The 22,245-nt window shown below is 46.1% G+C and overlaps 4 protein-coding genes across 5 annotated transcripts; 3 read left to right on the plus strand and 1 right to left on the minus strand.

The window, feature by feature from the left end:
• Positions 1-1,442: 1,442 nt before the first annotated feature.
• Positions 1,443-4,666, plus strand: LOC101784030 (glycine-rich selenoprotein). Of its 2 annotated transcripts, XM_022829833.1 has the most exons (5): positions 1,443-1,677; positions 3,708-3,754; positions 3,898-4,001; positions 4,103-4,280; positions 4,362-4,666. In XM_022829833.1, the coding sequence occupies exons 2-5, from the start codon at positions 3,709-3,711 to the stop codon at positions 4,394-4,396; spliced, it is 363 nt and encodes a 120-aa protein (XP_022685568.1). In that variant the 5' UTR covers positions 1,443-1,677; position 3,708; the 3' UTR covers positions 4,397-4,666. The 2 variants fall into 2 exon arrangements, with proteins under 2 accessions (XP_022685568.1, XP_004984701.1); XM_004984644.4 differs by lacking the exon at positions 3,708-3,754 and having other exon boundaries at positions 1,450-1,677.
• A 1,382-nt stretch (positions 4,667-6,048) lies between these two features.
• On the plus strand, positions 6,049-11,568 carry LOC101783632 (probable BOI-related E3 ubiquitin-protein ligase 2). The gene is made up of 4 exons (XM_004984643.4): positions 6,049-6,246; positions 6,351-6,448; positions 6,542-6,837; positions 10,823-11,568. The coding sequence occupies exons 1-4, from the start codon at positions 6,149-6,151 to the stop codon at positions 11,351-11,353; spliced, it is 1,023 nt and encodes a 340-aa protein (XP_004984700.1). The 5' UTR covers positions 6,049-6,148; the 3' UTR covers positions 11,354-11,568.
• Positions 11,569-12,673: 1,105 nt separating this feature from the next.
• Positions 12,674-15,922, plus strand: LOC101783225 (uncharacterized TPR repeat-containing protein At1g05150). Its single transcript, XM_004984642.4, has one exon. It carries the CDS (start codon positions 13,085-13,087, stop codon positions 15,629-15,631), a length of 2,547 nt encoding a protein of 848 aa, XP_004984699.1. The 5' UTR covers positions 12,674-13,084; the 3' UTR covers positions 15,632-15,922.
• A 954-nt stretch (positions 15,923-16,876) lies between these two features.
• On the minus strand, positions 16,877-21,385 carry LOC101782546 (ASC1-like protein 3). Its single transcript, XM_004984641.3, has 6 exons — positions 20,859-21,385; positions 19,925-20,133; positions 18,726-18,881; positions 17,961-18,146; positions 17,696-17,874; positions 16,877-17,373 (listed from the first exon to the last, which is right to left on the minus strand). The coding sequence occupies exons 1-6, from the start codon at positions 20,955-20,957 to the stop codon at positions 17,354-17,356; spliced, it is 849 nt and encodes a 282-aa protein (XP_004984698.1). The 5' UTR covers positions 20,958-21,385; the 3' UTR covers positions 16,877-17,353.
• Positions 21,386-22,245: the final 860 nt, after the last annotated feature.

Below are 22,245 nucleotides of genomic sequence, written 5' to 3' on the forward strand. Positions count from 1 at the left end.
GCTCGCGAGATGCAGGTTCAGTATGATTGGATGCATGGATCAGGTATTGGGCCTGGCTCCCGTGATGCAAATCGTGTCCCTCAGCTAGGCTCGCGGGATACGGGGATTTTGGACGTTTCCGTGGAGCCTAGCTTGTGCAGTGGAGCATGCGGTCTCACTAAAGTAATTAAGGGCTAAACTGAGCCATACTACATCAAAACATGCCACCAATCGTAAGGTGATGAATGCTTGCAGCCTGGCTGTGAGCGGCCTGGCTCACTGGTGTGAGGCTAGGTCCCTCCAGGTAACCAATTAGGTCCTTTGGCTCTACTCCTTTAATCTTCTTATTTCTCAGTCCATAGTGCCCGAGCAACACCTCGGTGCCCTCATCCTATGCTCCTTCTCTGTCCATAGCATCTCCCTCTGCCACTCTGCCACTGCTTAGAGCATCTTCCAACAGTTTACCTAAACCAGATTGCTATACTAAAAACTATCAGAATATCTAAAAATAACAAAAAAATTTGTTCCAACAGCATACCTATATGGATTGCTATTTTAGATCTTAACCTAAATTTCTCTCTCCATGACCCAAATATACCAATTCAACACTGGATTGCTAAAACTTGGAACTTACAGCGGAAACAACAACCACCACGCGCCGAACTTTTCCCGCTCGAGCCACCGCCGCGCCATCCCTGTGCCACCACCTTCCTTCGCGCATCCAGCCGCCAGCACCACCATGGAAGGGTCTAACTCCCTTCCAACTACCCCTTCCAAATATACATATGGCGTCCGGCCGCCCGCACCATCATAGAAGGCTCTAACTCCCTTCCAACTACCCCTTCCAAATATATCTATTCTGTTGAAGATGTTGTTCTTGTTCCAACCTTCCTTGCTAGTAATTCGCTATTATTTTTTTGCCGGTGCTCCTATCATTTCGTTGCCATTGTCACGCTGCACATCAACCGTCTCATTTTTCGATTTTTTCCTCTATAGCCTTAAAATCATTAATTCTTTTTTTGGTAATTGGTACCCACTGAAATTCTTATGTCTAAGGGGGTGTTTGGATACGAGGTGCTAAACTTTAGGAGTGTCACATCGGATGTTCGGACGCTAATTAGGAGGACTAAACATGAGCTAATTATAAAACTAACTGCAGATCCCCTATACTAATTCGCGAGATGAATCTATTAAGCCTAGTTAATCCATCATTAGCAAATGGTTACTGTAGCACCACATTGTCAAATCATGGACTAATTGGGCTTAATAGATTCGTCTCGCGAATTAGACTCCATCTGTACAATTAGTTTTGTAATTATACTGAAGTTTAGGACGGTGTTATCAAACACACCCTAATTCATGGTTTTTCTTTGTCGCAAAGGTTCCTAGTACGTGACGTGAGTCAGGCGCTCAGCCGGCAGCCGCAACCCACAGCACCCGCACAGGTTGAGGCTGGAGCGTCGAGTCTGGTTGACCTTGACCGGCGCTCGTCTACTGCGAGTCCCGACCGCATCGGCCTCACGAGTAAGCACCTCTGCCCTCTGGCGGTCTCCACGCACAACGAGGAAGGTTCGGGAATCCCCTTGGCTTGTCCCTTCACCTCTTATTATCCCGCGCCGAACCAAAACACGCCATCCTAGTTTCCATCGCAGAGGGCGGCAAGGGGATCCAGGGCGACCATGGCTTACGTCGAGAGAGGTAATCCTATTTCCGAAGGAATACTCCAATCCTTGAGATCCGTTCATGGAATTGCTCATGTATGATCTGTGCTGGTGGGTTCGCGTGCCTGTCGGATCTGTTAATCGATTGAATCGTGATTGTTCTTATGACCTTCTATCGGTAGATGTTGTGTGAGTTGAGCATGTAATCCTATAGATTGGGACCCTAGAGAAGCGAATACAGCATGCTGCCATCTCTTACCTTTCGTGACTAGATGCATAGGTGAAGTCTTTGACCATAGAATGGATGTTTGCCCATGTTTTCCTGCTCAGCAGGACGATATGATTCTTTATGAATGACCAATTCTTCCCCAATCACTGGAAATCAAGTGTAATTTCTGTTGGAAATTCCAGCTAGGAGATGTTTGAATGAAGGGGAATTCGGATTCCCCAATTCAACGACAACCAGGCCCTTTGGCGTTGGAACTGTAGATAATAACTCTCAGTGCCAGGGGTTACTGATTGCGGTGCTCAGCTCAGCTTTAGAATTTACTGGATGACATAGCTCTGTGCTGTCAACTTATGTTTATTTGAGGCATCATGATGAATGGCTAGATAGAACAACTCGTTGTTTGTGCGGTCGTCCTTCATTCTTGATTTCATGTACCACGTCATGTAGACAAGAATGGGAGCAGAATTCTCCAGTTTTACAGCTGAACTTGAAGGCAGGACCCTTCTCGGAGAGGCACTGAGTCCCTCTCTACTAGTATCTTTCTGGTCATATGTTGGTGCTAGTGTTACTGATGTTTCTCAGAACAAAAAGGTAGCTATTAGGATTGTAGGAATTTGATAATATAGGAGTAGTTGATATTTTGAGGACAAGCGCAATTGTTAAGTTAGATTTTTTTTTGGATTTTAGCAATACTGAGTTTTTTTCCCTCAGAAAACGCCGAGCTATTTCCTTTAAGTTTTGGAGTTAGAATGCAAAAGATGCAATTATATCACTCTAGTGTGTTATCAAGATTGCTATATGTGTTTGTTTTTATGAAAGTGCAGATTTTTTTTCTTGCTAAAAAGTTAGGCAAGGAATAGGTTGAGGTGCCTTGCAAATTTGATAAGCTGTGCTTCGAGGTCAAGAACTGTTAGGATGTTTTCTGACAAACCACTGCTGCACGTACCAGCGAGGCTTGTAGAAAACAAAACACAGAAAAAGATATCACGTGTACGTTTTTTTTGTCATGCACGTATAAAGGGATTCTTATGTATATCTAATATTGCGTGCATGCTGGTGCCTGGTGATTATACATGGTTCAATCTTCTTCCTTCAGAAGAAAATGGAGAAAACTGAAATGTTTCCCTTGGCGTAAGGATAGAAATATATGCTGTGTATGGGATTTGAATTTAGTAACTTACCAGCATAATTAAGGATAGTCCATGTGGGGGTTCTTGTTGGCACCTTTTTTGGATGTTGGTGCTTAGTAGTGATAGTTGGTTTTCTCTTGCACTGATCTTATCACTCGACCATATTCATAATTGTCCATGGCTCCCTAATATATTAGACACGTTGGTGGTGTTTGCCTGTGTCATTAATATCAATGGAAAGGATCTGAATACCTCTGCTATTAGTCGCGGGAAACATCATTCTTTAGATTTTTCAACTGAGATCTAAAGGAAATGATTTGTAACAAGCAGTAAGATAATGTCTTGTTTAAGAAAAGTGGAAAGTTTGAGGTTGCATTTTCTAAACCTGTTTTTAAGTATTGATTTTTCTCTGCAAAAATCGATGTTGTGGTTTTGGACATCGAGGCTATAGAAAGTAGGGAGTAATAAGAAATCATGTTGAAGAAAGTGATTCATTTTGGTGAAGCATCGAAGGATCAGGATATTTTGTCCTGCTAGCATCAAATCACAAGCAGTCTGCTCATAATTTTTTTGAGCAACATGCATTTGTTTGGATAAACCACATCGGATAGTTGCATCAAATTCAAATGGTTGTCTAATTTTGTACAGTTTCCAATTCATTCCTAAAAAACTTTTGGCAAGGTTGATAGAGGTATTTCAATTCTGTAGGATGAAGCAGGAAGTTATTTTCTTCACTTTTGAAGAATTCAACAAAGGTTCTTGAAATTGTTAGGAATGATTCCATTTCAACTGTTAGGATTCAAAAGGGGCAACAGCAACACGTGCACACAGAGGAGAATTGCCTTTTCTGTATCTTACACAGCTGTACACTAATCTAATATGTGGCCTTTCTTTGCAGGTGTTGTGAAAGACAAGCGGACTATATGGCGACTCAGCATAATCTCTGACTTCTTTCGTGCTGTTGTGAACTTCATCAGAGTCTTCTTTCTCACAATGTTCTCAGTAAGTAATAGTAAGCCGGGCATTAACTGCTTACTTTGCATTTGTTGGATGTACTTCAATTTGAGAAAACAGAGCCTAATAGTTGTGCTTGGTCCTTCTAGGTGGAAAAAACAGACAACTACAGGAAAGGATATGGCTCTGGTAAGAAATGGGATGGTGGACCCGGTGGTGGTGGTGGGCGCGGCCCATATGGCGGTGGAGGCGGCGGTGGTGGAGGCTTTGGCGGCGGTGGTTCCCGTGGTCCTCGCACGCTGTCTGACATTCGATCCAATGACCACAGTATGTGTTCAATTTCTGGACTACCTCACCCTATTTAACCACTGTGAACTTCTGTTTTCTAACCATCGATGCTAATTTCAGGTTCTCTCCCTGCTTGTGGATCCTGCTGCGGCTAATTAGCGCACAACCGTTCTGCCTGATGACTGTTTAACAGATGAATACCCGTGCTCCTATATGTTCTGAACATAGCTATTGATATGTGTCTCAGGTTTCTGCAGAGTATAATCGGTGTGTCGTACTGTCGTTGTAAACATGTACACTGTAGCTTGACTCTGGCATGATTCGCATGGTACATTCGCGGTTTACCTTGCGTGTAATGATGTCTGATGCATAACGATACCAAGTACCAAGCTTAATAAATTGCCTCGTCACCCGGCTAAGATGCATGGTAGTAATTGGTCGGTATGCAAACAGTGAAGCAGCTACGGGATTCATCGGTTGCAGTTGATGGCAATCTGGCTGCCCAATTTTATGTTTCTGATAGCATGAAATGGAACGACTTTACTAGTTCGTTCGAAGCATGCCTTTCTTGAGTTGTCAATAGCGACTCCAGATATTCTCCGAAACATAGATTCGGAGAAGTTACACACTACCTTGGCGCTTTGAAGCAGCTCAGCAGACAGCATCAAAATTTTCTCCTTCCCCAACTTCGGCGAGAGCTCAATTCACCTTCTAGCCAGAGGTTAGATTTTTTTTTTTGGTAATGAAAGCCTGTGGTTAGTGTTAGGGTTTCGGAATCTAGAGCCTAAGGATTTTGATGGGTTCAGGGTTTAGACTGCGAGACCATTTGATCTCTAGGGTTAGAATTTAGAAGGATAGTTTATGGCGGAGGATGGCCGATGGAGAAGGCCAGACCGCCAGAGTAGAGGAGCACTGAACGATCCAGCATGGTTAGAACGAAAATGATTGGAAAATTTGACGTATCCAGTAGAAGATATTTATAATGAGTAAAAGTAAGTTAAGAAAAAGTTATCCGATAAATCGGTATAAACAACCCACTATAATTTTTGTGAGATTGCGTGCTCTACTTCATCTCTACTTGCTATTTCTCTCAATTTTGTGAGATTTTTTTTATTGCCTCTACTTCATCTCTGCTTGCTATTTCTCTTAGAAGTTGATAATTCCAAATTTCACATCGATGAAAACAAGCTTAGTGATGTTTTCACTTTGTCATCTAATTATTCATATCATTTACAGCAACATATGCATTATTCTTCTTCGCTTAAGCCGCATTCAAAAAGATTGTTGGTCGCTTGAGATGTGAACATATTGCTGCGCACTTTTAGTTTGTGTGAATTTCATGTTGAATGTTCATGGATTTAAAACATTACTGATTTTAGTGGTAGCCAACGTGCTTGTTGACTGCGAGGTATTAGTGGTGAGTGGTGACTTCGTTAATCTCGAGGCGATAGTGATGGATTTATATGCTCAATCTCTTGAAGGTGCTCATATGACTAGGTTACGTGTGTGTTTTTAGGAGCGTATACATGTATGTCTGCGTCTGTATTTTATAATTTTTAAAAAAATACGGGCTATTCATGTGAAATATCCTCATGTCGCATATTTTGATGAAGTACAGGGGTATTAGCAAAAATCAGTAAATCAAAACCATGTACTACTCTTAGTGATTGAGCGAGACAAATATTCCCTACTGACTCGTGGGGTCAAGAAACATGGACCCTATATGTCAGCAAGATATCTAGAGTTTATGTAAGGCCATCTCTGTACCTCTTATTCTCGTTTTGCCACTTGCCACCAGAAGGCCCATTTCGCCGTCTCTCACCCCTCTCTCTCTCTCTCTCCCCTCCCTCTCGGACCCGGCCCTTTCCCCTCGGGCCGTCTCCTTCGTCCTTCCTCCTCACCTCGCCATGGCGTTCTTCTCTCACCACCATCTCCAGCAGCCGCACCCGCAGCAGGCGCCGCCGCCGCCGCAACATCAGCAGCAGCAGGTGCTTCCTTCCTTCAGGTGAGTTCTCGACCTCAATTTTCGTTTGCGCCCCTTCTCTCGAGAACTGTTGCGACGTGGGAATCGCGCTCAATTTCTTTTCCGGATGCTGCAATTTTGGGCAGGAACGCGCTGCCAGTGCCGGTGGATGGCCAGATCCCGGCGCCCCTGGCCTTCTTCAACCCGCCGCCTGCCTTCCCGGAGCAGCCCGCGCAAGCACCGCGTAAGCTGTCTCCACGAACCATCTCTTTTCGCCTCTTGGAATTCCGCTTGAATTGACGCTGATTTTGGAGGGGTTTCGCTATGTTCTGGGCAGTGGTGGATGCGGTGGGGCTGACGGCGGCCGCGGGGCTTGGGTGGAGGCAGCCGAGGGAGCAGGAGCTGCTTGGGGAGAACTCTCAGATGTCGTCCATCGATTTCCTGCAGACAGGCTCGGCAGTGTCGACGGGGCTGGCGTTGTCTCTGGAGGACCGGCGCCACGGCGGCGGGGGCGGCGGGGCTGGGAACTCCTCGGGCGATTCCCCGCTGCTCCTGCTGCCCATGCTGGACGATGACATCTCCCGTGAGGTCCAGCGGCTTGATGCTGATATGGACCGGTTTATTAAAGCTCAGGTTACCCACTCATCTTTCTGGATTGTGCTAACAAATGTGATTGTTGATGCGTTGAGGTCTGCAACACTTTGTTTTGTATGGTTCAGCTCAACAGGAGATGTAACTCCTTTTAGGAAATTACCGAAGAGCTTGTGTTTTAGGTCTAGTCCACCAGTTTGTGTAGATGAAGGGTGTGCATATCTAGTCTTTGGTTAGGTTGCCAATGGGTGGCATGGTGCACACAGATAGTGTCTAATCTTTGCCTGTTTGCTCTAGGTGGAGCATTGAGGCAATTTCCTCTTTTATGTCTGATTTAGCATCCTGATTCCCTTATTTCTATCTTCCATGTTTTGGAGCTGAGGTTTAGTCTTTGCTGACTGCCATAATCAGGCTAAACTTGATGCCAGTAGAGTAGGCTTATAATTTGATAACACTGATATAGTGATATATCTATGAATGAAGTATGTAGATGTAGACTTTGCGGGTTTCAAGCACAAGACAGTAACACACTAACACATCGAGCATGCTGAAATGCAAAAATAGAATTTCAGTAGAGATGAAACTGGATATGGGGAGAACAATATCCATGGACCCTGACTGTCCATCTGGACTCGAAACGAAAATGAACGCATCATTTAATGAGTAGTGACCCTGATTGCTCTAGAAAGGCTGGGATCGTGCCACTGTACATCGCACCCCGTGCAAGTGCGCTCCATGGGGTTGATGGCAATAGCCTAGTGCTGAGACCCGCCGCCGCTGCGCCGATCACCAGCCTTGTCCAAGCACCCCGCAGCCCACACCTAGCGCGCCTCTCCACGCTGGATCTGCTGGGGCTGAGAGCTGCCGCTAGGCCTATAGCCGCCGCGGGGTTGAGACCTGCCGCCGCAGATCCACTCCGCGTCCACGCCAACGCGGCTATCTAGACGGATTTGCTCGCTGTTGATCTAGGGTTTGGGGACGGGAGTCGCTGAGTCGGTAGATGGGGGACAGGAGGGTGCAATGCGGCTTGGGGACGGGAGGGGTCGAAGTGATGTGGTGCTGAGAAGTCAGCTCCCTTCCCAGAGACATTTTGGTCAATTTACAGAGGCCTGAGCGGCAACAAAGTTTGACAGATTATGCCGGAATGGGATGGAAGTGGCAGATAAGGGATGAATGTTAAAGTGGATGGTGGATAAGGAATTAAAAAACTTTCTAGTGGCAAATAGGGCACCAAGTAAACTCTCTCTCTTTATGATCAAGGAATGACAGTAAAAAAAAAAAGAAGATGCACCCAGTGCTAAAAGGTCACACATATTGTGGGATTGGGGAAGGGAATTTCTAGGCAGTCCTACCCTTGATTTTTTTTAAGGAGGCTTATTTGAACTTTAGACCTCTAGCACAACTAGAAAGACTATTGTACAATTTTGTCTCCAGACCAGTGTCACCAGAATTGTGGAACAACGATCCCTTCCTGGAACTCCGTTCCAAAACACAGGTCAGGGTCAACGTGGGACGAAGCCAGGGTTGTCAACGGATTGCTGCCTGGGTCGTTGTCCCGTTTGCAGCTAGGACATGAACGTGGTTATGATGGGAAGGCAGCCGGCATCGGGGAGGAGGCCAAGCGATCTTCCTTCTTGGACAAAACTGAGGGTAGTGGATAGATGAGACTGAGGAGGGCTTCCAACTTTGCTAGCTGCTGGTGCAAGGAGATGGTTGCAGCAAGCAATCAATGGCCGCCGTTGATGTAAGGTGCTGTGCCAAGAAGAGGACGCTGGGGAAAGAGAGTGTCTCCTTGGGGAATGATGTGTCGTTGCTGTCTGTCTGTCATTCTCCAAGGAGAGGAGTATGATATGACTGGTCCTTACAGAGAGATGGATTGGAGCAGCCTGCAGGCGGCAGCGTGTGTGAGAGGTCGGTTGTGGAGGGGGTTAGGTCATGGTGTAGTGAGTGGATTTGGGATTTGTAGTTTATTCTTTTTACGCACCTTAACTTGAGTTCTGTTGGACTGAGTGTTCATAGTTTCTTTTTATTAACATATGTGTGCTATATTAACAAATACGTTTATTAGCAACGTTCCGAGCTGTAGTTTCAAAAATACTTGGTCCACATTCCTTGTCTTTGTTCCGAGGAGGTATACCCCCCTTCATACCACATTTTGAAAAGGTGGCATCCCACATTCCGCGTACCTGTTCCTCCACCTCATCAACCTGGGAGCTTGGTGACTTAGCTTCAGACTCTCCACCAGCTGTCCCTTACTATATCCCTGGATTTCCTTCTGAAAATTAATTTCATCTAAGGAGCCACTGCATGAACTCCTTGTAACTTAAAGGCACTTATTTCCGGCCGAGCAACTACCAAACGAACTTTTTTAATAATTTTCTTGAGTGCATATTATTTGCTTCTCAAGTTGCACGCACCCCTAATTGCACCATTGAGAATGCAATGGGCTTCGTGCTCCTGCTAGTACAAATCTTGATGCATCCTCAGTGGTGTAGATTAGGGATGTACATGCCCCTGGGGAGAACATGATGTTCCTGACTAGTTGTATCTTTGAATGTGCTTGGTAGAAAAAAATCCTTGGGCAAAATAAATAAATAAATAAATAGCACAGTGGTGTTGCACGGGTTTCACTTTTGGATGGTAGCTTGTGGCGGTCATGTTGGTTTGGTCATCACCCCCTCACCCATAAAAAAAGCAAGCCATTCTACATCGTCACTGTTGATGCATTTCATCAGGATTTCATATTTTGTTGCAGACATTAGTTGTGAATGCTTGTGATTGATGATCTAGTGTTAATTAGGGATGATTTTGTAGCCTCCTTAGTCCTTATACGGATGGTTAAAGGATGATTAAAAAATATTTCCAGTTTTATGTTATCATTTTTTCTGTCCTTTGGCTGTAATGTCGCTGTTGAATTGCATTGGGCCTAGATGGTCTGAATGTGTTTGCAACATGATTGAAAACCTAATCAATTCTCATTATTGGCAGAACTCTTAATCGTTTAACAGATCTGGGGATGGAGATGTGTGTATAGGCTTGTACGTTGGCTGGCAGGCCTTACTTTTGGGTGGATTGTTTTATTTTTTATACTGTTGCTTTTTTATGAAGCCACTGTTCAGAGTTCAATAATCGAAGTGGAGGGGAGGAAGAACAATTGGGTATGGGCAATATTCTATGTAACCAGGAAAAGTGAGAAGCTTGGTTAGTTGGTTGCATGTGCTTCAGTGGAGGTGTCAAACTTTCTATCTGGAGAAATGACAATAGAGTTTTTCAGGACAGTAGGCAACCAGTCTGTTTTTTAGGCCAGTAGGCAACCAGTCATAAACACTGACTGAATCAATACTTGTCTGCATGGGAATGCTGTTGCTAGTATGAGGGTTCTCTAAGCCCCTCAAAGAAATTAGAGTAAGATGGAAATTTGCAAAACATCAAAAGAAAGAAGATAGACTGTGAGAGGAGCAAGTATTGCAGATGCCGATATACATCACTGACCATGTTTCATCCTAATTTGCAGTTTTGAAATCGCAGTTTCATTATTTAGTGCTACCTTTATTGATACAATACTCCCTCCTTCCTTTTATGTATGACGTTGATTAGTTCAAGTTTGAACTACACAACGTCATATATAAAAGGAAGGAGGGAGTATTTGGTTAATTCTTTTGTCAGAAGTCCGAATTTTACTACCAAATGCTGAAGTGCTGGGTGCCTGAACTATCTTGCTTTTATGAAGTAATGCAAGATTTTTGAGCCTTGATGAATCAGTTATGCACTGCTTTATTTGTCAATATATTCAGCCCTAGCACTGCTGTCTGTTCTCCAGTAAGATTGCTTAGGTCGGATCGTAGCACTGAAGTTTTTGCTAAATAGGATTCTGTATCAGTTTATCTGGGTTGACTCCAAATGCAGATATCTCAATCTCATGTCAAATCTTACTGGGTTGTAATTATTATCGTTAAAAAATAAGCTTGACATTCATTGTTTGGCACTTATTTTTGGTGTTCTAATTCTATCTTTCATTAATTTGCAGAGTGAACGGCTGAGGCAATCTATATTGGAGAAAGTTCAGGCAAAGCAATTTGAGGCACTGGCCTCTGTTGAGGACAAGATACTACGAAAAATACGGGATAAAGAGGCGGAAGTGGAGACCATTAACAAAAGGAACTCTGAACTTGAGGACCAGATTAAGCAGTTGGCAGTGGAAGTTGGTGCTTGGCAGCAAAGGGCCAAGTACAATGAGAGCATGATCAATGCACTCAAGTACAACCTGGAACAGGTATGTGCCCATCAGAGCAAGGATTTCAAGGAAGGCTGTGGCGATAGCGAGGTAGATGACACGGCATCCTGTTGCAACGGTGGTGCCGTCAATTTGCAACTGATGCCGAAGGAGAACAGGCAACCGAAGGATTTGACGGCCTGCAGGGTCTGTAAATCAAGTGAGGCATGCATGCTGTTGCTGCCTTGTCGGCATCTTTGCCTTTGCAAGGAGTGCGAAAGCAAGCTGAGCTTCTGCCCCTTGTGCCAGTCCTCGAAGATACTTGGCATGGAGATATACATGTAGAGTAGAATTTATGTACCGCATGAGTATCTTATGAGGTATCTTGCGAGATACTGTGTTAATATGTCAATCTATTCCAAACTCTAGAACCTGTGTATCACTATGATTTGTCACTGGATCGAAAAGACTGCCGTTTATGGTAGATTTGCCGCTGCAAATTTCTATCAGAAGTTCATGCTTGATTTGTAATAAACTTCTCGGTAGAGTTTATTTTGTCATCTTTTGTGACTGGTTGTTGCCGGCGTTGCATTTCCATCGCCACACCTTTTCAAATTGCAGCAGACCTTCATTTTGTTATTCGCTAAATACAACTCAAAAGTCAAAAGTATTGATTATCACTTAGAAGTTGTAATTTCAGTTAAGATGTCTTCAATCATAAGGATTGGACGAGTCAAAGCACTACATGAATTGCACAGCAGCTTCGGTTGAATTAGCAATTCGAATGCAGATCAGATCAGCCTCTTTTTTTTTCTAAAAAAGAAAAGTTCAGGTGCGAGTTCTTGAATGAGCATGAAAGTGCAAGCCACTGTTTGAAGCAATCATATAAACTGGCGATGCGCGTAACTATTGTATATCTCAGAATTTGGTTGCCGTACACGCATTGGCTATGCCACTTGATAACCTATCTTCTGGCGGATTACGAGCAATTATGACCTGGTGGTTAGCAGAAAGGCACCAATAGCCTTGTCGTTCAAGCCCAGCAAATCAATTACCCGGTGGCATTCTCTTGTTGGCTTGTTGCCTGCTGGCCCGGCCATCTCTCTCATAGGTTAGGGGCTTAGGGCAATAGCAAGGCTGTATTCAGGAGAATGAACAAACAATGCAGAGTACAGTTGCTAGCACCAGAGAAATCGATCGTCCAGATACGCCCTACAAATATTCTTTGTTTAGATCCTGACCCTACACGCGGCCTCCGAAGACCACAATCAAATCAACAAATCCTCCCCACAGATGGTATCCCGCAAAATTAGTGGTAGACGGCGATGCTGCTGCCTTGGACAGTTGTACTCCCTCCACCTTGTCCAGTTGTGTCTTTGACGCCTCCGAAATCCAAATCGACGGTCCCAGCAAAGAAAGCTGCCGGGGGGCCGGACCACGCCACGCCAGCTTTGGGCTAGCCGTGCGTGCCCGGCCGCCTCGCGCAACAGGATCCGCCTGCCGCTGTCGCCGTAGCTGTACCACCACCACTTCTCCATGACTCCACCCGTCCCGTCCGCAGCACCACAGCGACACGCGAGACCGAGACGCCCCCGCCGCTGCCTGCCCCGCCGCGATCCAGCGTTATCTCGCGTGGCTCCAGCACGAACCCACCCGTGGTGGCGGACGGGCGGAGCAAGCAGCAACGGGGGCGGAGTGCCCTATCCATGTGAGCTAACGAACGTTGCGACCGCGAGCCAGCCTTGGCCACCCCCGGCCGAATTGGATCCCCCACCACGCCAGCCAGCACAGCCTCCCCTCGTGCCCCCATCCAGCGTCATCATAGCCATCGTCTCCTCTCGTTTAGCAGCTAGCCATAGGCCATAGCCAGCCAGCACACGGCCCCCCCGCCGCCCCCTCCGCTCCGCCCTCCCCTCTTCCCTCCCCTCCGTCCTGGCCGGGCCCACCAGGCATTCCTGAACTCCCCGCCCGCATCAAATCCCCCACCCGTGCCGTGGCCGCGCCCGCCCCCGCGTGCCCGAATCCCGCCGCAATCCGGCTGGTTTCCCCCCGTGCGCGGCGCAGCAGCGGGCCGTAATGGCGCTGTCCGCGTCGGCGGCGGCGTCGGCCGGCCGGGGGTCGCGGGCGGAGAAGGTCAGGAGGATCTTCGAGCGCTTCGACGCCAACGGGGACGGCGGGCTCGACCGGGACGAGATGGCCGCGCTCGTCGTCGCCGTCAACCCGCGGGTCAAGTTCAGCGACGACCAGATCTCCGCCATCCTCGACGAGGTGTTCCGCACTTACGCCGAGTTCATCCTCCCCGACGGCAGGGGACTCTCGCTCCCGGGGCTGCTCCGCACCTACGACGACGGCGCGGGCGACGTCGACCGCGACTTCCTCGCGCTCTCCCTGCCCGCCGTCGACTCGGACGCCTCCTCCCCGGAGATCGCCCCGGGGGACGCCGCGACCCCCTCCTCCCCGCCCTCGGGGGCGGCCGTAGCCGCGTCGCTGCTCGACGACCACGTCAAGCCGCTCGGCGCTGGCGGCGGTGCCCCGCCGTCGGTCAGCTCCCGCGCCGCCGCCGCCGCCGCGCCGGCGTGGGCGACCTCGCCCAACCACGGCATCGCCTTCGATTCCTCGTGGGGGCTCCTCGACGACCTGGAGATACTCGTCAAGCGCCTCCGCTCGAAGCAGCAGCGGAAGGGCTCCATCGACGGGAGCGTCGGCGGCGGCGCCGGCAACAGCAACTTCGACTCTTTCTCCGAGGCCGGGTGGTCCAGAGAGATCTCTGGCGCGGTTGATTCGGCATCCAGCGCCGCGCCGTGGGACGAGACGAGCCGCGACTACCTCACCTTCGTCAAGGAACTCGCCGTGCTACGAACGCGCGCCGACGCCTCGCGCTCGCGCGAGGAGGCCTTCGACAACCACATGGTCATCGGCCGGGCGCTTTCTGAGCACCGCCTCTTCCGGGACGCCCTAGCCAGCTTCCGCCGCGCCTGCGAGCTGCAGCCCACTGACGTCCGTCCCCACTTCCGCGCGGGGAACTGCCTGTACGCCCTCGGCCGCCACGCAGAGGCCAAGGAGGAGTACCTCCTTGCCCTTGAGGCCGCGGAGGCAGGCGGCTCCCAGTCCGCGGACATCCTCCCACAGATCCATGTCAATCTTGGCATTGCCATGGAAGCCGAGGGGATGGTACTCGGTGCCTGTGAGCACTACAGAGAGGCAGCTATACTGTGTCCATCTCATGCCCGGGCGCTCAAGCTCCTGGGGAGTGCGCTTTTTGGCGTTGGGGAGTACCGCGCAGCAGAGAAGGCGCTGGAGGAGGCCATCTTCTTGAAGCCAGACTATGCTGATGCACACTGTGACCTTGGGTCAGCCCTGCATGCGGTTGGGGATGATGACCGTGCTATTCAGGAGTTCCAGAAGGCAATCGATCTCAAACCTGGGCATGTTGATGCCCTATACAATCTTGGTGGATTGAACATGGATGCAGGTCGTTTTGTAAGGGCTGCGGAGATGTATACTCGTGTGCTGAGCATCCGGCCAAACCATTGGAGGGCACAGCTAAATAAGGCAGTGGCTTTGCTTGGGCAAGGGGAGTCTGAGGAGGCTAAGAAGGCACTCAAGGAGGCATTTAAGATGACGCAAAGGGTGGAAGTGTATGATGCCATCTCTCATCTGAAGACACTGCAAAAGAAGAAGCCAAAGCTGTCCAAAGGAAAGGATGATGGGCAAGGGGAGCAGGCTTATGTTGTTGTGGAGGCATCCAAGTTCAAGAGGGTTGGCAGGAAGACTACCTTGCGGCAGGACTTAGCCAATGCCTTAGATATAAGGGCCTTCGAAAGGATGGCAAAGCTAGGCCATTGTGATGTGGAGCTTCTTAGAAAAGAGATGAATGAGACCGATGTCCCTGTTTCTTACTCAGGCACCGGCATCCCTGAGAAGTCAATACGGAAAGCAGCTCTTGAGGTTATTCTCCGCAGGCTCCTCTCTTTTCTCAAGCCAGATACCTTTCAGGGTGCTATCAAGGCAATCAATGAAAGAATTCTCTCAGTCCTTGATGCCCCTGGCTCTGGTCGGGTTGATCTTGGAATGTTTTTCGCCATCATTGCTCCAATCTGTTCTGGCCCTGTGGAAAGGCGCAAGCGTGTCGTCTTTGATGCACTTCTTTGGCGCCCTGCTAGCGAAGGCAGCAATGGCCAGATTAGGAGGAGCGATGCGCTTACTTACATTAAGCTTCTTCGTGCTGTTTATATACCCACCCATGGGGCTAGTGACATGCTCGAAATGCACGGGGAGTCTGACCCTACCATGGTATCATACACAGAGTTCCTAGAGATGTTCAATGACCCAGATTGGGGATTTGGGATCCTCAGCACTTTGGTGAAGCTTGAAGAGAGTGATCACATACGTCACGGCCACCACACATGCTCCATCTGCCGGTACCCTATCATTGGATCACGATTCAAGGAAACAAAACACTCGTTCAGCCTGTGTAACCGGTGCTACAGCGAAGGGAAGGTTCCATCAGCATTCAAGTTGGAGGAGTACAGGTTCAAAGAATACGGTAACGAATCTGAGGCCCTCATCGATAAGTGCATGTGCTTCAATTTGCATTCTAAGAAGTTGGAAACTGATGCTTGATCATTCAAACTTTGATCCCAAGTGCTCAAGCATGTACTTGTGTATTTTCCTAGGTGCAAAGATGTCTAGCTAGTTCTCCCGCCCTCTTGTAAACTAAGGCGCTGTTATTCGGAGTTCTCTAAATGTGTCCCGGTTACTAATAACCCTAATGTGTTAGCTGTTGTTTTGTTCAAGTGTACGGGAATGAGTAAATGTGAATTCCATACACACTGTTGTCAGTTGTCACAGTCAAATACAACCTTACTGACCCTTTGCATATTATTGTTTGAGCCAGAACAATTTTGGGTTTCACTTTCAGTTTTTTCTCCTTTCATCTCATACTCTATTTTGTAGAGCACTTTAACTTAGTGGCACCTCATTTTCGTTCTATTAGCCATTCGTGGTGTTACTGTTTATGAGGCACTGGCGAGTTCAATGTGAGCATATGGTGGTTGCCTGATTCGGCCTCCTCTACCTGAGCACGTGCCCTGTGGTTGGTATGATGAATTGAGCCAGGTCAGAGAAAGGGCTGGACGGATGCGCCATCTGGGTCGCCTGCGACCCTCCTTTGTGCAATTGTGCGTCTGCGGCAGCTCGCTATTCCAGACGACATATACCCTTTCAAAAATCTCAAGACACTCCACTGTGTCTCCGACGGGCACGGCAGTCTTTTCCGCAGGCTTCAGGAGCGTGCGCCGCGACACTATCCTGGTCACGGACATCCTGCCCAACCCACGAGACAATCCAAACGTAATATGATTGTTGAGTGTTGACACTAGTATGATCGTTGCTAATATGCAAGTTCTAGTTTACAAAAAAAAAGGGTAAGTTCTCCGAATTTTTCAAAGAAAACTGGAGTAAGATGTGAGTTTGCGAAACATCAGAAGATCATGCGGAGAAAGTATTGCAGATGCCTATACAGTATACAGTCATGCAGATCAGATTCAGACATCTGCAAAACATTCCAGCCACCTGCCCTCGTTGCACAGTTGCTCCACAAGAAATCACAGTTAGCTTGAAGATATCCACTATATGAATATTGCTCCATTGAATTTGAACAGTTCAGAGTGAACATTAAACGTGGAAAAGTTATATTCCATCAACATTTTTTATTTTGTATTCAACTACAAGTATAGGTTGGAATAATCAATAACCAGATGGATCTAAACCATATTTCCTCGTTATAGCATGGAAGAGGGATAATGCATATTCTTAGATGGGAACTGCGAAGCATAAAGAAAGCATGACACAATCACGACCAGCACAAACGTTCAGACTACACTATTCAAAACCTTTATATAGCTGCATGCTCAATGCACATCACATGAGATCATTTAAGATACAAGTGAGATTTACTCGCGATCAAAAGAATCAATTTATTACCATGAATTAGAACTAAATCTACTCACAGGTGAAGTATACTGAACATGGTACAGAGGGGTCAGTATGCTTCGGGAAAAAGCTACGGAAACTCCCTCTCATGTCTTTTCCCATATCGAAAAAGTGAACCAAAATTTTTTTGAAGGATCCTTCAAGTAAGCTGCTAGCTATACCCGTCATGTATAGGACCTGCTCCATTCTCGGTCTAGCCACGTTTGATATCACAAGGCAATATACAGAGATCAAGCTTTCTTATCCATGCCCAAACTCGCCAAGACCAAAATAAACTATTCTGGAAGCAGGCATAGAAAAGTATCAGGAACAAATGACACGTTGCAGATGTCAAAAGAATGAATCTCCCTATTACTCGTCGTCCTCGGAATCTGCATTGTAACAAAACAAATTAAGTTAATGATTAGAACTGATCAAATGCTTCTACCACAAGAGTCTCTATTTCAATGAAAGTTCACATATCTATGCTATTATGACAGGAGGCCTCCTAAAATATGTGCCAAACCATTTGCTAGAAGGCAATCTGAAATAGAAGGGCTTGTCATTAACACACATAAGGGCATCGTCTATTTCTTTTACTAGGTAAATGCAAGGCTCTCTTCTTTCAAGAAATATATGCCAAAAATAATATCCATGACTCATGGCTGAATGCAAACCAACCACTTGAGTAATTCCAAAGAAAAATTCCTTTACCAGATCGAACATCATCTGTAACCTGTCCTTTATTATTCAATTGTCTCATTATCATCATGCATATGAGTTTCCCCCAGTACACATGGAACACAAGCAATGTGAGAAGCATCGTGTTGAAAATGTAGTAAAGAGCTGTTGGGAATTCATCCAGCTTCATAAAGAATGCGATGGAATGGTAGCTGGCATTGCAAGGACAACAGCTGTTAGTCTAAAACTACAAGACAACAGAAGCAAAAAGTATCATGAAGATAAGTAGCATACAAACCTAGAGCTTTTGATTATCCAAAATGGAAAGTAAATCAGACGCAACAGGAGCCAGGAGATAGCAAAGAGACCGAAAAACAAGCTAGCGCCCAGCTCTTTTTCTGTGTACTTGCATAATTTGGCAGTCTCAAGAAACACATCACTTGCATCATGCAGAGCGAGAATGATGGTCCCGATTCGGAAAAATCTGCAAGAGACCATAACTAACTGTGTTAAAATGGCAATACCCTACATCTAGTGAAAGCAGAGAGTCAAAAGAAAATGAGGTGGAAGGAAAACTAGTAATACCATGTCCGTAGCAAAGACATAGATTTTCATAAGAATAAATGTACAGTAGCTGACATAATTATGCTTCAAGGACAGAGGCCAAATTGAGGGCCGGAACTGAAATATCTAGATCAACAGATGCTAGTACCTAACTTTATATCTCATTTTCATTGAGAGTTTCACTTTCCTATTTATGTATAATTTTAGATCCAACTTTTTATCAATACATTCCAAGGAACCAAACTACTGCTCTTTTATCACTCTATCTAGAAAAATCGATTACTCAAAAGATCTGTACAAGACATTCCCTTATCTAAGTCCAGTGCATCCTTGAATTCTTGTGGAAGTGGAAGTTTTAGACTAATCAATCACACTGTTGCCTCATAAAATTCACATTATGACCAGTTAATCCCTAAATAAATATCTAACACCAGAATATAAGAGAATGAAGTTGTTGTGAAGTGAAAATACATCATTAAGCGATGAAAAAAAGACTTACCCGGTCAGGAATGAAACTCCAATTAGAATAGATGTTATTACATGATGAGACATCATAACAGCAAAATCTTTTCTGCGGGTTTCCCAAGCAACAAGAGCACCAATGCTGTAGATATAAAATCCACACTGGCACATGTAGAAAAGCATCAAGGTTCTCCTGAGAGAAAGCAGAATATACATTAGAGGAAGCAAAACCTACCACTTCACTCCAGAGAACATGTTAAGTTGTCACAAAATAATATGCTTGGAGGTGTTTCACTTGTGGAAGTTAGAATAGAAGTACGGTAACTCCCAATCTGATCCACGCAATCAGCAGGGGAATAAATACAGGGAGTTTTGCTTCTTGTCATTGAATGGTGCAGATTAAAGTTTGTATAACCCATTTTTAGAAAAAAGCCCCTTCCATTTGTAGACAAATAAAGGCAAACAGAAGTAAACTTGATGAGAGTGCATTTATGATTTATAGTTACAGCTGGTAGCAGTGAATTAAGCAGGATTCAGCTATCAAGATGTGAAAGCTGTAAAACCAACCACTGTGAAGAAAAAGGCAGTAGTGGCATGTTTACATGGTTGTTAGACAGCAGAGTTTGTTTGTATTGTATGCATGCTCCGATGTTACTTTTGGCTAAATCAAAACAAAGTTGCTTTCAAGAAGAAAATTAAATCAAAACAAAGTTCATCATATAGCATAACATAAGGCCATGTGTTTTAACCACAATTAGGGAACTATATAAAAAGATCTAACACACTATAACCAACAAAATTATATGAAAAATCATCTAGATTTCACTCCTATTGAATTACCGGCAGAAAAAGGAAAATAATGATGGTGTTCGAAAAGAGTTAGATAAGTATGCTTTTGTTCTTACTTTCAAGTGCAACTATCAAAATAGAACAGAGTAAGAACACCCAGACGGTTGACAAAGTGCAGGGTGCAAATCCTAAATAAACATGGTTGCATAAGAATAATGATTTTTAATTGGAACATTCAACTTTATCATGTTACCTTAATAAATGACTAGAACTTTAATATGATTTCCACAGGTACTGGTTTAGAAATAAACTATTATTCATTCTGCAGAACCAAGCACTTAGAAATGCAATAACTCTACAAAGAAACCTAGATACCAGAAATATAGGAAAATATTCTGGCAAGACCAGTAGATTTCTGTAATATATCGAGGAAGAGTATGCACTCACGCAACGGGTTGATTCGGCCAGCCATCAAAGTATTGCATCCTATCCAAGGACCATGGTTCCTGCTTCATTATCATGAGGACCCATGCTTGAACAGAAGCATAGTATGTAAGTTTCCAAATGGACTCTGAGAACTTGACAATCTTTGCTTGCCTGGCCTCATCATTCATCAACTTAGAAGCTTTGGTATTGAAAAGATAAACTGCCAATGGCTGAAAACAAATATTTACATAAGCCAAATGTAAGATGGATAAGTTAAACTGACAGCTATCTGGCATGTGAAAAGGTAATACTCAGACTAAACTTTTGGGAAAAAATTGAACAAACACCAAGATAATTAAGAGGTTACACAGGGGCCCAGTTACATAACTATCAGTTTCCTTATAGGAAAAAAAAACTTATTGGCAGCTCTATTTGGCTCAAACCTTCTAGACAAAAGTGGCAATGAAAGTATAACAGACATGCAGCAGTTCAGGAAAAGATAAAGCAATTGGCAAGCCACACTTATAGATGTAGATTTGTTAAGTGCAAGGGTTTATTGCAAACAAGCTTTGCATAAGCACAAAATAATTGATCCTCTGCTTAAACCACACCCAGGGCGTGAGAAACAAAAGCGCAAGCTCGTGTGAGCCAGCACCGCTGATCCCCAACAGAGTGACAGCAACCAGTAACGCAATTACGAAAGGTTTTCAGTTTGGAGGCAGGCAGGAGCATCACGCCACGCACGCGTGGATGATCCCCCCGCCGGATTAGCGGGATCAGCTGATCGGTTACGAAGATGCAACGAGCAGCGGCGCACACCACGCCCCGCGCCCGCGTCGCGACTCGCGACGGGGGAGCATTGGGGGCGCGGGGGGCAACCTGGTACGCGAGAGATCTCGCGGAACCCGTGGCGAATCTGGCGGTGGCGGAACGGTGGGGGGGATTGTCACCGTACCTTGTAGACGAGGCGGTCGAGCAGGAAGCGGGCGCAGATGAAGGCGAAGGAGAAGAGGAGCGCGACGGACACCGCCTCCGCGCCGCGGATCGCCACCATCGCCGCCGCCGGCCGAGGACGACCTCCACCCCGCGGGCCGCGGGCACACACCTCCCCGCGTCACGCGCCGCGCACCGCCACCGAAGGAGACCGCACCGCACGGCGACGGGCCGCCCGAGACGCCCGCGCGCGCGCGGATAATGTGAACGGCCGGGTGGGATTAGCCGGAGGAGCGGGAGGCCGAGGCGGCACGCGCGCCTATATTTCTACTAGCCGCGCAGCGCAGGCAGGAGGAGGAGACGCACGCACGCGCGAGGCGAGTTGGTGGGAGGGGATCGGGGAAGGGAGGACGATGCGCGTGAGCGTGGCTGCGGGGTGGAGATTTGGATCTCCCTCCTCTCCCCTCTCCTAGTCCCCTGTCGTCTCTCCTGCGGCTTCCGTTGCGCTTCCTCGTTTCGGATCGGCTTGGACAGATTCGATTCTGGATTCTGGAGCCGATTAGTTTCAAACCGGGCGCCTTCAGACTCTGATCTGGGAGTACGGGGCTCTTGGCAGGTCTCCCCACGGCCGAAGAATGTTGGCTTTTCTTTCAAGGAAAGAAGTATAGATAATGCCTTTTAAAAAACAAGCATGGATAATAATGGAGTATCAAGTAGTAAAAATTACTCCATTGTTATCTATGCTTATTTTTTTAATAATGGAGCATAGATAATAATAACAATCGTGTGACGCCAAAGTCAGAAATCAGGACACTTCGCCATTTCTCTGCTTATTTTGTTGTAACATTACGAGAGCATCTAAATGATAGTGATGTACATGGGTCTTTTTAAAATTCAAAGCAAATAGACTTTTCTTTTTTACAATGCATGCACACGCATCAAAGTTACGCTCATAGATTCATGGTGGATGGGTCCTAGCGCACTAGCAAGATTGGTGGAATAGTCTCACCTAAGGCTTGCACGTGCTAAGATCACTGAGCGCAGCTAGTATGCTTGTACTGCATATTTTTAAAGTAAATTAAAACAATACAAGCATTCATGTCGAGTCTAGAGCAACTATTATAAGAATCATAACCATATGAACTATACTAGTTTTACTCCCGTCGTTTCAAACTGTAGGTTATTTTGATCTTTTTATGTGCATAGTTTTTATTATACGCTTAGATATAGTATATATCTAGATGCATAATAATATATAAAAAATAAAAAATTAAAATAAACTATAATTTGCTATAAAAAATAGACCTGAAATCATCCTTCTTTTGCGACATCGCTTATCGCGAGTGGAGACATGCAACATACTTTTCTGCTTTTGGTTGACCCTTCTCCGTTTCCAGAAAGTGCAGAAT

The sequence above is a fragment of the Setaria italica genome, chromosome IX, assembly GCF_000263155.2.
Source record: "Setaria italica strain Yugu1 chromosome IX, Setaria_italica_v2.0, whole genome shotgun sequence".
Taxonomy (NCBI): Eukaryota; Viridiplantae; Streptophyta; class Magnoliopsida; order Poales; family Poaceae; genus Setaria; species Setaria italica.

Excerpts from the sequence above, each read along its gene's own strand:
- LOC101782546 (XM_004984641.3), bottom strand. The coding sequence starts at position 20,957 with ATGGTGGCGATCCGCGGCGCGGAGGCGGTGTCCGTCGCGCTCCTCTTC. Across the intron at positions 18,147-18,725 it reads GGAGTTTCATTCCTGACCGG|ATTTTTCCGAATCGGGACCA; the intron begins GTAAGTCTTTTT and ends GGTCTCTTGCAG. Across the intron at positions 17,374-17,695 it reads TACAGATGATGTTCGATCTG|ATTCCGAGGACGACGAGTAA; the intron begins GTAAAGGAATTT and ends GTTACAATGCAG.
- LOC101783225 (XM_004984642.4), top strand. The coding sequence starts at position 13,085 with ATGGCGCTGTCCGCGTCGGCGGCGGCGTCGGCCGGCCGGGGGTCGCGG.
- LOC101784030 (XM_022829833.1), top strand. The coding sequence starts at position 3,709 with ATGAAGCAGGAAGTTATTTTCTTCACTTTTGAAGAATTCAACAAAG. Across the intron at positions 3,755-3,897 it reads TTTTGAAGAATTCAACAAAG|GTGTTGTGAAAGACAAGCGG; the intron begins GTTCTTGAAATT and ends CTTTCTTTGCAG. Across the intron at positions 4,281-4,361 it reads CATTCGATCCAATGACCACA|GTTCTCTCCCTGCTTGTGGA; the intron begins GTATGTGTTCAA and ends TGCTAATTTCAG.
- LOC101783632 (XM_004984643.4), top strand. The coding sequence starts at position 6,149 with ATGGCGTTCTTCTCTCACCACCATCTCCAGCAGCCGCACCCGCAGCAG. Across the intron at positions 6,247-6,350 it reads CAGGTGCTTCCTTCCTTCAG|GAACGCGCTGCCAGTGCCGG; the intron begins GTGAGTTCTCGA and ends AATTTTGGGCAG. Across the intron at positions 6,838-10,822 it reads ACCGGTTTATTAAAGCTCAG|AGTGAACGGCTGAGGCAATC; the intron begins GTTACCCACTCA and ends ATTAATTTGCAG.